Source organism: Myxocyprinus asiaticus, chromosome 49 (genome assembly GCF_019703515.2).
Source record: "Myxocyprinus asiaticus isolate MX2 ecotype Aquarium Trade chromosome 49, UBuf_Myxa_2, whole genome shotgun sequence".
Taxonomy (NCBI): Eukaryota; Metazoa; Chordata; class Actinopteri; order Cypriniformes; family Catostomidae; genus Myxocyprinus; species Myxocyprinus asiaticus.
In genome coordinates this window covers 15,970,768-15,989,386 of record NC_059392.1, presented here as the reverse complement: position 1 = coordinate 15,989,386, position 18,619 = coordinate 15,970,768, and the positions used below count along the sequence as shown (strand labels likewise).

Genomic DNA, 18,619 nt, shown 5'->3' with positions numbered 1-18,619 from the left:
AACAATTTCGAGGAGTTTATGTACGTGCATCAGAGGGGGCTTATGTTATTTCTTTTGAAAATCATGAAAATTCCCACCACTGTGTCATTTTCTGCACATCTCATATTTTATATTGTGTTTAATAGAATTCTGTGGTGGAAATGACATTTTTAACTATTTTAAATTGACTCCTTTGTCTTGCTTAGGCTATTCTCATTGCTAACATTTGATGATTTTATGACTTTCTTCTGCAGAGCACAAACAAAGATGTTTATAAGAATATTTCAGCTCTGTAGGTCCATAAAATGCAAGTGAATGGGGAACAGAACTTTGAAGCTCAAAAAAAGCACATAAAGGCAGCATAAAAGTAATCCATAAGACTCCAGTGGTTTAATGTCTTTAGAAGCGATATGACAGGTGTGGGTAAGAAACAGATCAATATTTATGTCTTTTTTTTTTTACTATAAATCTCTACTTTCACTTTCACTTCTACATTCTTTTGGTGATTTGCATTCGTTGTGCATATTGCCACCTACTGGTAAGGGAGGAGAATTTATAGTAAAAAAGGACTTAAATATTGATCTGTTTCTCACCCACACCTATCATATCACTTCTGAAGACATGGATTAAACCACTGGAGTCTTATGGATTGCTTTTATGCTGCATTTATGTGCTTTTTTTGAGCTGCAAAGTTCTGTCCACACTTGCATTGTATGGACCTACAGAGCTGAAATATTCTTCTAAAAATCTGAGTAAATGATGAGAGAATTTTCATTTTTGGGTAAACTATCCCTTTAAGAAACACCCATTACAGAACTATGATTTTTAATAGAGTAATTCAATAAATCTGCAAAATAATAATAATAATAATAACAGAGGTAAAATGTTTACGATATGTCATGTCATCTACATGTCATCAGGTGTGGAAACATTCTTTGAGAAACCAAGCCTGCTGCCAGCTTGTCATCTTTTAACATCCATGTTTATTTTATATTATATCTTCTGTCTCCCAGCCTGTTTACATGTACATATTGTGCCAAAGCATTCATAGATGATGAAGAGACCAAAAGGTGTTTACTTAAATGTGACACATCACGCATTCTTCATCACAGTCTCTCACCGCCCTCTTTCCCGCGCGGCAGCCATGGTAACGAGAGCGAAGGGTGCTTAGCAACACGAGAGGAGGAGACACTGCATCATCTGCTGAGAGCGGAGAAAAATACTCACAGCCGCCGACCTTCATTTCGTCAAGAGCTGCTTGTGATGTCGACTTGAAATAGTGAAAATGGAATGTTAGGTCGTATAAACACTTATCGATAAATACATCTAAATAAGCGCGATGAAGTTTGTCATGGTTTTAGTCGCCTCTGGCCTTTTGGCTTTTCTTGGCGCGATCATCTGCATCATCGCCAGCGTTTATTCACGTTCATCGGCCGCCACGCCGCAGGCGTTATCAGACAACCGCTCGCTCTCGCTCCGGGAGCCGCTACCTGGATCCGTGGCGCACGCCGGCCCGCTAGGAGCTCTCCATGGTGCTGAATCCTACGGAGGGGGCGGTTTGGACATCGGCTTGGAGATACCGTCGCTCAACGAGCTCAGTACCGGGGATGTAACAGGCCCCAGCCCGAAACAGTTCACCCTCAACCGACTCATTTGCACCCCAGTTCCCATTGGGGATTGCAGATCTAGGGGTCTGAGACAAGCCGATGACCCGTTCGCTGACGAGGAGGACTGGAACCTCCGCACTACCGCTGAGGAGCTCCGACAGATCGTCATGCAGCAGAACGATCAGATCCTCATGGACCACAGGACCATCACGGAGCTCACCGGGAAGCTCTCAGAGTGTGAGAACGGACTGGAGGAGAGGACTCTCAATGAGCGGAGTATGGGGGTCTGGGCGGGCAACCGACGCCACATGGCCGGGGATGATGTGAGCAGCTCGGTTTCGGTGCAGTTGCAGACAGAAGAACTGGAGAGAGCCATTCTTCAACTGAAAGACCGCATAGAGAAGTTGGAGGTTGGTAGGAGAGAGTCTACACTTAATTTAACAAAATTAAATTATTAAATAAATTAAATAAAACATTTAGTTTTTTTGTTTTGTTTTGTTGTTGTTGTTGTTGTTGTTGTTAAAGATTACTCGATTTAATTTGATGGAATTTTGTTATGAAATTGAAATACGTAAATCTTAAAATGATGTTAAAATCTAAAATGTATTTCTTCAATTTGAATCTTAACTTAAATATAATTTCAATTCAATTTTAATTAACTTAAACGGAAATTTAAACGGTAAATGTAAATCTAAAATGTACTCTCAAAAAACTATATATATATTTTTTTTGAGTAAATGCTTCAAACTTGAAAGTACAATTCAAAGTTCAAAAATGTTGTTATGAAATTGAAATGCCTAAATCTTAAAATTATGTTAAAATCTTACATGTAAAATTTAAATTAAATTTAAATCTAAAATGTAATTCAAATTTAAAATTTAAACTGGAAATGTAAATCTAAAATGCACTCTCAATAAATTATTTTTTGAGCGTAAATGCTTCAAACTTGAAAGTACAGTTTAAAGTTAAAAAATCTGATAGAGGAATGACAAGATATCTAAAATCTCTTGGGCATTTGGTGCACCAGAAGTGGACACATTTAGGGGACAATTGTGTTACTACTGTACACTCCTGACAAGGATGTAACTAAATGTTCAAGATTGGGAGGACCAAATGTAAAAATGTAAGAATTAAAAATAAAAAATCTATATTGACTGACCACCAATCAGAATCACAATGTCTTAGACAAGATCTGTCATGTAACAGGCAAGTTCATCTCAAATATGCTCATGTTCAGTGACAACAGAGTCATTATGATTTGTATAGGGCTTTTCACAATACATATTGTTTCAAATCAGCTCTGTGTAGTGTATTAAATGTCTTAGAGTCCCCAATGAATATCTTCATTGAAAAAGTTAATTCAAGGAGGTCACGTGACACCATGCAAGAAGCAGACGTGTGAACGATGAGTTCTGCGCACTTTGCTATATTTTTAGTGTTATAATCTGGTGAAATTCGATACACCCGGTTACACATTTGCTCTTTGAGGAAAAACATGGCAAAGAAGTCAAAATCATAGGGCTCTGGAGACATTAAAAGACACTTACGTGTTCAGGATGAAAGCCCCGACAGGCCTACAGACCGGAGACTAGATTTGCATGGCGCGGCGGGAGAAGAGATCCAGCGTCAGTTGTCCAACATATTGGTGATGATGATGAAGGTTCTTGCTGACTTGGAGGATCTTGCTGTAATACGTCGATCAATTACGGCGATGGAAATAAAATTCTCTGAGTTAGTTATAAGAGTGTCAGATGCTGAGAAACGAATCGATTATTTGGGGTCTTCGGAGAGGGATTTATCCGCTAATCCGCCTGCGACCAAAGTTGATCTGGAACGTATTCTTGAAAAGCTTGAAGATCTTGAGAATAGAAGCCGCAGGAATAACATCAGAATTGTTGGAATTCCTGAGCATGAGGAGGGCAGAGATATGATGAAATTCCTAGACGAGCTCTTCCAGAGTCTGCTCGACATAACAGGCCACAAGCTGGAAATCGAGCAAGCTCACAGAGTCCCTGCTCGGAGATCTGCTCCTCGAAAGGCTCCGATCGATCCTGGCCAAATTTCTGAAGTCATCTGATAAAGATCTCGTGTTGCGCCAGGCGAGGAGCAAAGGAAAGCTTTCTTGGAGGAATCATAATATTTTCTTGTTCCCGGACTTTGCAAGTTCGACAAGAGAGAAACGTGATCGGTTCAGGGAATGCAAAAACTCTTGCATCAGCGTAAGATCACTTTTGCATTGATGTTCCCGGCCAAACTGAGAATAGAAACGAAGGGCGGTCGCAAAGTATTTACATGTCCCAATCAGGCAATGTCTTTTATTTGGAAGTTTTTTTGGAAGTTCCCAGCCAGTTTGAGAGTGGACACTACTGATGACTGCAAAATATCTACATGCTCACACAAAGAATGTGTTTTATAAAGTTGACAGATTGAGTAAGTCATGGTATATACTTTTATGCGGCCTCCAAGTAAATTGACTTGACCATCCGGGGAACCGGGATGTCGGTTTTGTTTCTTTTTGTGTTGGCTCTGCCTAGCGGCTGGAGCTTGTTCCGTTTACGGGACACTGGAATGATTACGTCATCCGCTGAACTCATAACAGCTGGCTCACTGAACATTTGTTTGTCTCTCCGTGAAACTGAACGGTTTTATATCAGCTGAAATTTGTTTTGTGGAGGATCACACCTTTAAAACAGTTCTGTGAATTAATCTACATGTTCTTTGTGTTCATTGTTCCTTTTGGCTGGGGTTTATTTTACAAAGTATTTTCTGTTATATAATTTTGCTTCACAAATTTGTGAGGCAAAATTGTGCAATCCGATGGCAAAGTTGTGGTGGGGGCTCGTGGGCATTCATGGACCTTTTGAGTTTAGAGGGATTGTCGCCGGTTGGCGCTCTCGTGCGTGGGGTTAAAGTGCACGTTTTTCTTTTTTCTGTTTGTTTTGTTTGGGGGGAACTTCAGGGTTTGATTGTTTCACTAATCGGGAATGTGGTCTGTATAATTTTGTTATACAGTTTATTTTTTTTATTATATCAATATGTCAGTTGTTAATATGAGTGTACTATCTCTCTCCACATGGAATGTAAATGGGTTGGGGCACCCCATAAAAAGAAGGAAGGTTATTACTTTTGTTAAATGTAAGAAATATGATATAGTGTTTCTTCAAGAAACACACCTTTCTCCGCAGGAAGCGGAAAAATTTGGGAAGATATGGGGTGGACATGTTTTTTTTAGTGCTGGCTCAAGTAAGAGCAAGGGAGTCATTATATTGGTAATAAACATCTACAATTCAAATGTCTCAAACAGATTAAAGGTAAATTAGGAAGAGTAATTATTGTTTTAGATGAAATTCAGGGGCAAAGTTTGATTTTGGCTAATATTTACGCACCTAATGCTGATGATCAGGGCTTTTTTATAGATCTTGAAGGGATATTGCAAGCCGCTGGCACCCCTCATGATATAATATTGGGAGGAGACTTTAATCTTTTGATGGATTCAGCCCTTGATCATAGTGAAGCAAAAGTGTGTAAGCCCCCTAGAGCAACATTGACGCTTCACAGGATGTGTAAAAATCTTGGTCTTACATATATTTGGAGACTTTTGAACCCATATGGTAGGGACTATACATTTCATCTCGTCCCTCGTTTCATCTGTTGTGGATTGCTCAATTTTTAAACATTTTAGTCTCAGATCACTCCCTGGTGAGTTTAGAGGTGGTGCCACATAAGGAGAAAAATAAATCATATAGTTGGTGCCTTAATGTGTCCCTTTTGCAAAATCCTGAATTCCAACAAATGTTAAAGACTGAAATCAATGTTTATATGGAGACCAACTGGTCCTCAGTATCCACTGTTGGCGTGGCTTGGGAGGCACTTAAGGTGGTTCTTAGGGGCTGGATCATACAGTATGCTTCATTCACCAAAAAATCCAAAGCACGAGAACTTGTGGAGTTGGAAAGAAATATTAAAAATGCCGAAGCAGGGCTGAAGTGCCATTTGTCATCCGATGGCCTCAGAGAATTGACTCGATTGAAATACAGATATAATACTATTTTGTCCCGGAAATTAGAGTTTTGTCTATTCAGGGCAAGACAGTCATACTTTGAGTCGGGGGACAAAGCAGGAAAACTTTTGGCTAGATATATAAAGCAGAGAGAGACTTTTTCTACCATTCCCTCAGTGAAATCTGCTGGTGGTGAAATATTTACCTCGGCCATTGATATTAATAATGCTTTCAAAGAATTCCACGTCTTCGTCTACTGATGAAGATATTGGAAACTTTGTGGAACCATTAGATCTCCCTAAACTGACGACTGAACAAAAAAATACTCTTGATTCTGAGATAACCTTGGAGGAGCTTGGCGAGGTTATTAAGGCCTTACCTTCAGGCAAGGCTCTGGGGCCTGACGGCTTTGCCGCTGAGTTTTCCAAATCTTATGCTACAGAACTGGCTCCACTTTTGCTAGAAGTTTATACTGAATCATTAAAGAATGGAAAGCTTCCGCCAACCATGACACAAGACCGGATCAGTCTGATTCTTAAAAAGGACAAAGATCCAAGCGAGTGTAAAAGTTACCATCCAATTTCCCTGATCCAGTTAGATGTAAAAAGTTTGTCAAAAATTCTGGCTAATCGATTAAGTAAAGTTATGACATCTCTCATACATATAGATCAGGTGGGGTTTAATCGAGGCCGTAGCTCTTCTGATAACATTAGGCGTCTCTTCAATACCATGTGGTCAGTAGCGAATGAACAATCTCCGGACGCTGCCATCTCACTTGACGCCTAAAAGGCATTTAATATGGTAGAATGGGATTATCTTTTTAAGGTTTTGGAAATATACAGGTTCGGGAGTACGTTTATTGGATGGATTAAGTTACTTTATAGACACCCAGTAGCGGCGGTACAAACAAATAGATTAATTTCAGATTATTTTACTCTGGATAGGGGCACCCAGCAGGGTTGCTCTCTTTTTCCCCATTATTGTTCTGTCTTGCCCTGGAACCATTAGCAACCGCAATAAGAAAGGAGGATGATTTTCCAGGGGTGGTGGCGGGAGGTATGGCGTATAAACTCTTGCTTTACGCAGATGATATTTTATTATTTGTCTCTGACCCCAGTAGATTTATGCCTTGCCTCCACAGAATTATTAATTCCTTTTCTAAGTTTTCAGGATATAGAGTCAATTGGTCTAAATCCGAAGCTTTGGCTCTGACAGCGTACTGCCCAAAAACGGCTTTCCAGCCGAGTGCTTTCCAATGGCCCAAACAGGGCATTAAGTATTTGGGTATTTTATTTCCAGCAAATTTGTGTGATTTAGTTAGAGTTAATTTTGACCCCTTAATAAAACGGTTTTCAAGCGATGTGGGCAGGTGGGCTTCATTACATTTATCTATGATTGGGAAGGTTAATGTTATTAAAATTCAATTACTTACTGCAGTCTCTCCCTGTAGATGTCCCCCTCTCTTATTTCAAGCAATTTGATAGCATAGCAAAGTCCTTCATTTGAAATGGTAAGCATCCCAAATTACATTTCAATAAGTTACATAGGCCATTTGACAAAGGTGGGCTAGGCCTACCCAAGATTTTATTTTATTATTATGCATTTGGTCTCAGACATTTGGCTCATTGGTCACTTCCACCTGAGAGAGCCCTTCCCTGGTTTTCTATAGAACAGGAAATTCTTGCCCCTATTTCGCCACTGCAGAGCCTTTCTATCAAATTAATCGGAGAAGCTGAGTTACATCCCGTTATCTCGCACTTGAACTCAGTATGCACAAAAGTGTCCAGACTGTTTAATGCACACATTTTTTTAAATGTTGCCTCGAGCATATGGCTGAACCCCAAATTATGCATCAACAAGTCCCCTTTTTGCTGGTCAGAGTGGATTGGGAGGGGGGTTACTACACTCGGTGACCTATATGAGAATTGAGTGTTGAGATCCTTTCAAAATTTGGTTCAACTTTCTGGGATTCCTAGATCTCAGTTCTATAAGTATTTACAGCTGTGCCACCTGCTCTGTACTGTTTTTGGGAGTGGTTTACACCCTCCTAAAGCGGCAGATACTCTGGGAGTGGTGATTACTGCTTTTGGAAAAGGTCATGAGGCATTGGTGTATCACTCCCTACTAACTCAGAGTCTGGGGGACTTCAACTTCTTTTAAGAGATTATGGGAGAAAGATCTAAATTTGGTATTGGAGGAGGGAGAGTGGGCTGGGATTTTAAAAAGCATCAAATCAGCATCTAGAGACGCAAGGGTTCACCTCATGCAATTTAAGATTTTACATAGAGTCTATTGGACCCTCTCTAGATTGCATAGGCTTGGTCTTAAAGACACACCCACCTGTTGGCGATGTCAATCAGAAGATGGAGACACAACCCATGTCTTTTGGGGATGTGTTAAGATGCATGAATTTTAGCTACTCATATACAAGCAAGGATACTGATTCTGTATATGTGTGTTCTGCTATTTATATTTAAAGTTTAAATCAATAAAAAAATGTTAATTGCAAAAAAAAAAAAAAAAAAGAAGAAAAAGTTAATTGAAAATCATGCCTTAATGATTTTGTCTTAAGTAAGCCAAAGGCAACTGTGACAAGGAACAAAAAACCTACAAGATGTTCTTGGAGAGAACACTGGGAGAAATCAAACTCCTCTGGCTATACATTATGAACATAAAGCCAGTATTAGTTAACTATGTGTAAAACAAGTGATGTTTTAAGTGTGTCAATTATATAACTTTATTTGGCAGGCAATGTTTAAAACGAAAGGGTAAGTGATTCTCATAGTTTTTTAATACTTTTGTCCTACTGAGTGCTTCCTTTCCCCCGCCATCTTGTTCTGAGGCATGTCTCCTGGGTAGAAAAACACTCTCTGTCTGAGTGAGGACAGAGAATGGTAAAGGTTCTCAGTTAGGTGGAGCTTTTCAGCAGTAACACCTGAATTGTGGATATTGTGAAACAGACTTTTAAAATGTTTTATTTATTTATTTTTTAACAAAAATTGATCTAATTTTATCAGATACACACGTTGAACAGGGTAAATATTAGGTTTAATATAATTCTCTCTCTCAGATGGAGATAGGCCCTGCTGCGTTTAACCACACTGGGCATGCTGTGAGCACGTTGGGGAGCATGGTGGTGGGTGAACCCACCAGGCCTGTGGAGGATCTGGAGGGAGAACTTGAAAAGAAGATTAGGCTGCTGGAGAAAGAGAGAAAGAACCTTCGTAAAGAGACCCAGAATCGCCATCAGCACATCGACCAGGGAATCAACACTCTGCAAGAGCGAATTACAGAGCTCGAACAGAGTAAGTATGGAAGCAGTGTTGTTATTGTTAATGAAAATTAAAATGAAAATTTTTTCGTTAACTGAAATAAAAATTCATGACTCTAAAGCTAACTAAAATAAAAATAAAAGTAGTTTTTTACAGAAGCTCTGAACCGCACTGTGTTTTTTAGGTGTCTTAGTGCCTTCCTGAGCTTAAGTACTAAAAAAAAAAATTATCTCTGAAAAAAGTTTTTTTCTCTCTCTCTGAAATGTATTTCTTCTCTCTGATTTTTTTTCTTTCCAAAAATGTGTTTATGTTCCCTGCAAAAAATTTACCATGGTTTTACTATTCGTAGTGAATCCATAGTGATAATACAGGAAAACGAAAACTATCCTAATAAAAACCATAATTTTGTGGGTATTATGGTTTTATTATGCAAATACCATAGTTTAACTCTCTCTCTCTCTCTCTCTCTCTCTCTCTCTCTCTCTCTCTCTATCTCTATATATATATATATATACAGTACTGTGCGAAAGTCTTAGGCACATAAAATGTTTCACAAAAGCATTTGTCTTAAGATGGTTATTTATATCTTCAGCTTTAGTGTGTCAGTAGGAAATATAAATGTTAGACTCCCAAACATTACTTTTGCAAATAGAAAAGATTAGAATAGAAGAACAGGGAGCCCTGCAACAGATGTCATGGCCCCCACAAAGCTAAATAGGTAGAAGAACTGTTGCCAAGAAGCTTGGAACATCCTACCCTAACCCCTGCCAACAACCAAGAAAAACTGTGTCCAGGTGTACCTAGGAGAATTGGTGCTGTTTTAAATGCTAAGGTGGTCACACTGAATATAGATTTAGCTTTTTTTTTATGTTTACTGGACTTTGTATGACATTAATTGATAAATGAAAACTATTTATGGCATTATTTTTGAAGACATCCTCACTCTGCAACATTTTTCACAAGTGCCTAAAACTTTTGCACAGTACTGTATATATATATATATATATATATATATATATATATATATATATATATATATATATATATATATATATTAGCCTATTTTTAAGATTTACACATTTCAGTTTCATAACAAAATTCCATCAAATTGAACTGTATAATTTTTTTTTTAATAAAAATTACATTAATACAACTTAAAATACCATAGTAATATTTTTTTCTATAGTAATATTGTAATAACAATGATTGTTGAAGGCTAACCATTTTTTTTTGTTGTTGTTGATGGAAACCATGGAAAAATTTCAAAGCTAATTGTTTTGGCTCAGGAAGGCACTAAAAGACACCTAAAAAAATTTTTTTTCACCTAGTTTTTTTTACTGTGTGGTTCAGGGCTTCCGTAGTTTTTGATATACGGTATAGTATAATCAGTGTTGGGTGTAATAAGATTACAAATTAATTAGTTACTTTAATCAAATTACTTTTTAGTCAAAAAGTAGTGTAAAGCAGGACATTTTAAATTCTAGTAACCAGATTACAGTTACGGACATTCAGTTAAGTAAATTACTTTTAAGTACTTTACTTTCAAAGATGGGTCAAACTTAGGGGAAGAGGGGATAAAATGATTTAGCAGATGTAAGCCAGATTTCTTCGACACATGTTAAGCCCAGTAGTGGATTAAGGCACCATGCCAAAGGGATTTTTCTAAATAAAAAGATTCTAGGACATGGCTTTGAAATGGAATTTTCTTTCTTTCTTTCTTTCTTTCTTTCTTTCTTTCTTTCTTTCTTTCTTTCTCTCTCACTCTCTCTCTCTCTCTCTCACTCTTTCTCTCTCACTTCCAGGTCTTACAGATTACAATTACCCACAAGGGTATAAACTTTCCTTCCCTGTGCGAACTAACTACATGTATGGGCTAGTCCGGCAGAATATTCCCGAGATATACGCCTTCACGGCATGTTTGTGGCTTAAGCCAACCGAGAATGGAATTGGAACACCATTTTCCTATGCAGTGCCAGAACAACCAAATGAACTTGTCCTGCTTCAGGGTATTCATAACCCTGCAGAACTACTCATCAATGATAAGGTAAGACCCACAGTACAATTACTGCTTTGAGGGAAAAATTGCATTGATTGGCATTTAACATGTTTTTGCCCATTTTGAGGTGGCACAGTTGCCCCTATCTTTGCTCCAGGGCATCTGGCAGCACGTATGTGTGAGCTGGACACTACGGGATGGGGTTTGGAAAGCATATCAGGGTGGCAAGTTGAGAGGACGGGGCGAAGGGCTGTCAGCATGGCACCCAATCAAATCCGGAGGCGTGCTGGTGCTGGGACAGGAACAGGTGAGTAAGACAGCAAATGCTGGAAGAGTCTGAATATTAAACATTGTGTTTGTCAATGTGTAACCCTCCTACTCTTCTTGGCTCTGCTGCAGGACACCCTCGGTGGGCGGTTTGACGCATCCCAGGCTCTGGTTGGAGAGCTGTCATTATTTAACCTGTGGGATCGTGTTCTGTCACCTACAGAGGTGGCAGCTCTTGCAACTTGTGCAGAATCTCCAAAACTGGGAAACGTGGTGCCTTGGACAGACCGAGATGTAGACGTGTTTGGTGGGGCCGTCAAGGACCCCATGGACCCCTGCGTTCACAGCTCCCATCCCCGGCAGTGAGCGGGGTCATGGGTCGATACCATTCTTTTTTGGGGTGGAGTATAAAATGAGACAAAAAAAAAAAAAGGCTTGAAAATTGGAGACAAAGAGATAACAAATGTATCATGGTTCCAGAGTTTGTATAGAATGTATTTACCATTGAACTGTTTCTGCAGGAATCTATGGAGCTGCTGCCGAAAGCTTTATGGCCTGTTTTCTTCTCGTGTTGCTTGTGTTCTTTCACGCCCCTCTTCCCAACACATTATTGCACTGTGGTCCCTTCAGATATAGAGAATGTTCTTTAATAAGATGGATGTGGTTTATTCTCACAGCAATCATCTATGTGCTTTATTCGTGTAAATGGAGCTTTTGTTTCTATCCCAGAGCAGTCTTTTCTTTTCTTGTTTGCATTAACTGTCCCTTGACTCATTTTTACTGTAAAACACTGTTACGAAGTCCAACAGCACCTTTAACAAGACAACATATTAAAGTCAACATGAAATAAAAATTATCCCAAAATAATTTACTTCAATACACATTCCTGGTCTTATTGTGAAGGATTTATCAATGCATGATTTTCCTTGGCAATCATTCATAAAAATATAATAACTTGCAACGCCTCTGAAACTACTTTTCTTCTCAGCCGACACATACAGACCACTTTTCACAATCCAATTAAGTACTGATGGATAAAATATAAAAATATGTTATATAATATATATAATAAATATATATATATTAAAAAACATTCTCGTAAAAAATCCTGCATCAAATCACGGATGTAAAATGGGTTGCGGATGCTGTTTCATGTTGACTTAAAGATTATCATTACATTTCTTTACTGTCTCCAATTTTCAAATTGTTAGAGTACGGTCCTTACCAGTGTTTGGTGTAATCTGATTACAAAGTAATTATTTACTGTAATCTAATTACTTTTTAAGTTAAAAAAATTTGTATAATTCATTACATTTCCAATTCTAGTAACCAGATTACAGTTACTGACTTTCAATTAAGGGAATTACTTTTCAGTACAAAAATATTATTTATGTACAGTATAATAAGATGTTCGAAAATGAACAAGGAGGAAATATAGACATTATTTTGAATTCATTGAGCGGAAAAACTAAAAGTTCCTGTGAAAAGGGTTAAAAGTAAAGTAATTAGTAATGTGATTACTTTTTCAATTAAGTAATAAAGTATTCTGCCATTTGTAAATGGATTGCTTTTTTAAGGTAACTTACCCTGTACTGGTCTTTACACAGTGTATCATCACCGACTTTACTTTAAAAGACAAATTCAGACAGAATCCAAAGTTTTATTAAATAATAAACTTTTTTTAATGTAAGCGTTAACACAGAGTATCTTAAACCTAACCTACACAAAAATTTGAAGATGATCACCATCATCAAATAAGTATGGCGTGCAGCCTGCACACTTTGAAAATATGAATGCAAAACAAACAGTGTTTAAATACAGAATCTTTCAGCATCTTGTCACGTTACCATTGCATTGCACCTAGTACTCCTTCTGCGTGCCCATCAGAGAAAGCTTAGGGAAGTGCCTATCTATTTATTTGACTCTTGCTATTGGTTGATGATCAGCTGTGATGTCAGTGTAGTGCTTCTTTATATTTGCACCACCAAGGATGAACAATAAACAGTGAACAAAGTGAATATCAGAGTGCATTGTCTTTATAAATGTGTATTTATGTGTGTGTTTGGTGACTCAAGCTGGCGCCGAGTATGGCAGCTGCGTTGCGAGCTCCGACAAAACATTACAGTTTTTGTTTTATTTTGTTTACAATTCTTATGTTTTTTTGTCTTGGATGTTGTCTACCTTATTGTCTACGACAGACAAACACTTTTGGACATTGGCTCTGCAATTGCACACCATAAACCGGACTTTAAATACCTCAATGCCGACCCGCTGTTTACAAACACGCCAGCAGAGCCCTTTGTCTGGGCAGCTCGGCCACGGAAACGCAGAAGGAAAAGGGGAAGGAGAGCCGGCGTTCTCATCAGAATAAGACGTCGCGCAAATCAACACCCGCTACCCAGTATTCTACTAGCAAATGTTCAGTCTCTGGACAACAAGCTCTGCGAGCTGAGAGCGCGGATCTCTTTCCAACGAGAGACGAGGGACTGCTGCATTATCTGCCTTACGGAAACTTGGATGTCTTCTGAGATTCCAGATTCAGCCATCGAAACCGCAGGGTTATCCGTGCACCGAGCGTGTAAAAGCAGAGGTGGTGCTGTATGTTTTATGATCAACAAATCTTGGTGTGATCAGAGGAACGTACATTCTATCAAGTCTTTCTGCTCTCCTGATCTGGAATTTCTCATGCTTCTGTGTCGACCATTCTGGCTACCGAGGGAATTCACAGCAGTCATTATCACTGCTGTATACATCCCACCACAAGCCGACACAGACTGGGCACTCAAGGAACTGTATGGGAGTATAAGTGAGCAGGAAACCGTGCACCCCGAGGCTGCATTCATTGTGACCGGGGACTTTAACAAAGCCAATTTCAAATCAACCGCACCAAAATACCACCAACACATCAGTTTCAACACACGAGGGGACTGGGTTTTGGACCGTTGCTACTCTCCCTTCCGGGATGGCTATAAATACCTCCCCCGCCCACCATTTGGCAAATTGGACCACTCTTCCATTCTGCTTCTGCCCACTTACAGGCAGAAACTGAAACAGGAAGCACCCACCCTCAGAACAATCCAGTGCTGGTCGGACCAATCAGATTCCATGCTACAAGACTGTTTTGATCACACGGACTGGGATATTTTCCGGTCTGCCTCTGATGACGACATCGAGATTTACGTTGATAGCGTAACGTGTTTCATCAGAAAGTGCGTAGAGGATGTTGTTCCGACCAAAACAACACTGATCTACCCCAACCAGAAGCCATGGATAAATAGCAATGTTTGCACGGCACTTGAGGTGTGGACCTCCGCTTTTAATTCCGGGAATGCAGAGGAGCATAAACAAGCCAGTTATGCACTATCAGAGCAGCCAAATGCCAGTACAGGGACAAGATTGAAGGACAGTTTAACACCACCAACTCTAGAAGCATGTGGCAGGGAATTAATATCATCACGGACTACAAAGGGAATAAAAACACCACTGCCTCTCTCCCAGATGAGCTTAATACTTTTTATGCTCGTTTCGAGGGAAATAACACCGCCCTCGCGGAGAGAGCTCTCAGCTACAGAGGTTAGTTCACTCTGGTGCGAAGAATACATAGAATAATGTACAGATTTTGCTGTTTCGGAAGCAAAATGGTACTTTAATTCAACAAAGTGGCATTCAACTGATCACAAAGTATAGTCAGGACATTACTAATGTAAAAAACAGCACCATCACTATTTGAAAAAATTCATTTTTGATCAAATCTAGACAGGCCCCATTTTCAGCAGCCATCACTCCAACACCTTATCCTTGAGTAATCATGCTAAATTGCTCATTTGGTACTAGAAAATCCCTTGCCATTATATCAAACACAGTTGAAAGCTATATGGTTCATTAAATGAAGCTTAATATTGTCTTTGTGTTTGTTTTTGAGTTGCCACAGTATGCAATAGACTGGCATGTCTTAAGGTCAATATTAGGTCAAAAATGGCAAAAATGTAACAGCTTTCTCTAGAAACTCATCAGTCATTCATTGTTTTGAGGAATGAAGGTTATACAATGCTTGAAATTGCCAAAAAAAAAAAAAAAAAAAAAAACCTGAAGATTTCATACAAAGTTGTACACGACAGTCTTCAAAGTCAACTGGCTCTAACAAGGACAGAAAAAGATGTGGAAGGCCAGATGTACAACTAAACAAGAGGATAAGTACATCAGAGTTTCTAGTTTGAGAAACAGACGCCTCACATGTCCTCAGCTCACAGCTTCAATTAATTCAACCTGCTCAACACCAGTTTCATGTACAACAGTAAAGAGAAGACTTAGGTGTACAGGCCTTATGGGAAGAATTGCAAAGAAAAAGCCACTTTTGAAACAGAAAAAGAAAAGGATAGAGTGGGCAAAGAAACACAGACATTGGACAGCAGATAACTGGAAAAGAGTGTTATGGATCTTAACCCCATTGAGCTTTTGTGGGATCAGCTAGACTGTAAGGAAGCGTGGGGTGAAATGTCACCTGAGTATCTGGACAAACTGACACCTAGAATGCCAAGGATCTACAAAGCTGTCATTGCTGCACATTGAGGACTTTTTTATGACAACTCTTTGAAGTAGTTTAAGAAGTTCTGAACATTTTCTTTCAAATTGTAATAGTAATTTTTCATGTTATAAATGTCCTGACTAAACATTGTGATCAGTTGAATGCCACTTTGTTGAATAAAAGTCCCAATTACTTTCCATAAAAGCAAAATCTGTACATTATTCCAAACTTTTGGCCACCAGTGTATTTAGACATTTATTTAGACACATATACTGATTTTGGACTTGGATTCACATCCTGACAGTGCTACCACACAAATTTGGTTTGACCTTGCATTTAACAGTGTTTAGCATATATATCCTCTTGAAACCTTTGCTTCTCAATCCCATCTGACACAAATCTCATAATAGTATATACAAATTATCAGAAAATAATACTGTTTTGTATATGTACACAGTAACTCAATTATGATTGTTTTGCTTTAATGGCATAACTCATTTCATGCACTTCTTGAATAAAACTGTTCTGTGTTAGTGAGCTCAGTAAAGGCAACAAAAGTCTCTCTCTCTCTCTCTCTCTCTCTCTCTTAATGTTGCTGCAGTTTATGAATTATAGATGTATGTTCATCACCCCCTCAATCACATTGACCCCTGTTGCCTCTGTCCCACCAGCAATGTCTTTCTCTCTGTGTTTCTCTCTCTCTCGTCCTCCACCATACAATCTCTGTCTTTGCAAATTTCCTCTGAAGATTCATTATCACAAATAAGACAGCTGGGTATTCTTACAAGAAAACACAATCACACAGAAATGAAATCAAGACGTAATCTACAATGGCAGCCTTTTCCCCCATTGCATTTGTTACACACTTTCATAAAGTGACAATTGTAAATAGTTGAGTATTTTTCTAGGTTAACACTCTGTAAGTGTCATTCTGTTCAATACATTTTATCCCCAGAGCACAGCCAGACTCTAGAGTCATTTTTCACAGTTTCCCATCTGTCGCAGGCCATCTCTCCTCTCTTTTCCTTTCCCCTGCTCTAAAGGCACAATTCTTTTCCATCATATTCTTGCTCCAGTGAGATGTTAGATTATCCCATCCCCCTGCTTTTATTTGAAAATCTATCTAGAAACCTAAAATCCCCTATAATCCACAAAACTGAAATCAAAGCACTGTCTGCCTGGAAAACTAATGGAAAGCTTTTAGATGATCAAGTCAGATTTCATTAATAAATTTCAGCACCATCCAATGCAAAGACCTGAGATATCATTGTAATATAGAAGCCCTCAATTCAGAATCTCACTCATTATATAATTATTATTAAGACATTTAATAATTCGTATTCAAACTTATAACTTATTCAATAAACATATGACCAGTATTGCATATATTATGTAACTAGACAAGATCTGGCATATACATTTATTGTTATGTCTTGCAGAGGAGGATAAGTTCCTCTCAAGGTTTGTTTACCCCTTTAACTTAAATGTCTAATGGGGTTTTATCCTTGCAACAGCTGTCGTAGGCTTACTCACAGACATTAAGGCACTATTTTCAGCAAAAACTGCTTGGAAATTATATCTATATTATATTATAATGATAAGTACTTCGATAATAAAACTGACTTGTCTTATAGATTTGGTTGCATTCAAACTGCTGCATGCATAATGTTGTTTAATGTAATTGTGTTCTTGTAAAGTTTTTGCACTGCTAATTGTTTAACTGCATAGCTCATTTATTATTTATAATGTAGTTATGTTTTGTTTTTATTGATACAAAGAAGTGATTATATATATATACAGTGTGCGTGTGTGTGTGTGTGTGTGTGTGTGTGTGTGTGTGTGTGTGTGTGTATATATATATATATATATATATATATATATATATATATATATATATATATATATATATACAGTTGCGCTCAAAAGTTTGCATACCCTGGCATAAATTGTGAAATTTTGGCATTGATTTTGAAAATATGTCTTTTATTTAAGGATAGTGATCATATGAAGCCATTTATTATCACATAGTTGTTTGGCTCCTTTTTAAATCATAATGATAACTGAAATCACCCAAATGGCCCTGATCAAAAGTTTACATACCCTTGAATGTTTGGCCTTGTTACAGACACACAAGGTGACACACAGGTTTAAATGGCAATTAAAGGTTAATTTCCCACACCTGTGGCTTTTTAAATTGCATTTAGTGTCTGTGTATAAATAGTCATTGAGTTTGTTAGCTCTCACATGGATGCACTGAGCAGGCTAGATACTGAGCCATGGGGAGCAGAAAATAACTGTCAAAAGACCTGCATAACAAGGTAATGGAACTTTATAAATATGGAAAAGGATATAAAAAGATATCCAAAGCCTTGAAAATACCAGTCAGTACTGTTCAATCACTTATTAGGTAGACCAAGAAATATTTCAGCCACAACTGCCAGAAGAATTGTACGGGATACAAAGAAAAACCCACAGGTAACCTCAGGAGAAATACAGGCTGCTCTGGAAAAAGACCGTGTGGTTGTTTAAAGGAGCACAATACGGCGATACTTGAACAAAAATGAGCTGCATGGTTGAGTTGCCAGAAAGAAGCCGTTACTGTGCCAATGCCACAAAAAAGCCTGGTTACAATATGCCCGACAACACCTTGACACGCCTCACAGCTTCTGGCACACTGTAATTTGGAGTGATGAGACCAAAATAGAGCTTTATGGTCACAACCATAAGCACTAGGTTTGGAGAGGGGTTCAACAAGGCCTATAGTGAAAATAATACCATCTCCACTGTGAAGAATGGTGGTGGCTCACTGATGATTTGGGGGTGTGTGAGCTTTAAAGGCACGGGGAATCTTGTGAAAATTGATGGCAAGATGAATGCAGCATGTTATCAGAAAATACTGGCAGATAATTTGCATTCTTCTGCACGAAAGCTGCGCATGGGTTGCTCTTGGACTTTCCAGCACGACAATGACCC

At 38.5% G+C, this 18,619-nt stretch overlaps 1 protein-coding gene across 2 annotated transcripts; it reads left to right on the top strand.

Annotated features, from left to right (window-relative positions):
- The first annotated feature begins 676 nt into the window (after positions 1–676).
- LOC127438266 (neuronal pentraxin receptor-like) lies at positions 677–13,131 on the top strand. 2 transcript variants are annotated; one of them, XM_051693733.1, is made up of 5 exons: positions 677–1,996; positions 8,657–8,891; positions 10,670–10,902; positions 10,982–11,161; positions 11,254–13,131. In XM_051693733.1, the coding sequence occupies exons 1-5, from the start codon at positions 1,319–1,321 to the stop codon at positions 11,485–11,487; spliced, it is 1,560 nt and encodes a 519-aa protein (XP_051549693.1). In that variant the 5' UTR covers positions 677–1,318; the 3' UTR covers positions 11,488–13,131. The 2 variants fall into 2 exon arrangements, with proteins under 2 accessions (XP_051549693.1, XP_051549692.1); XM_051693732.1 differs by having other exon boundaries at positions 679–1,996; positions 10,661–10,902.
- The last annotated feature ends 5,488 nt before the right edge of the window (positions 13,132–18,619 follow it).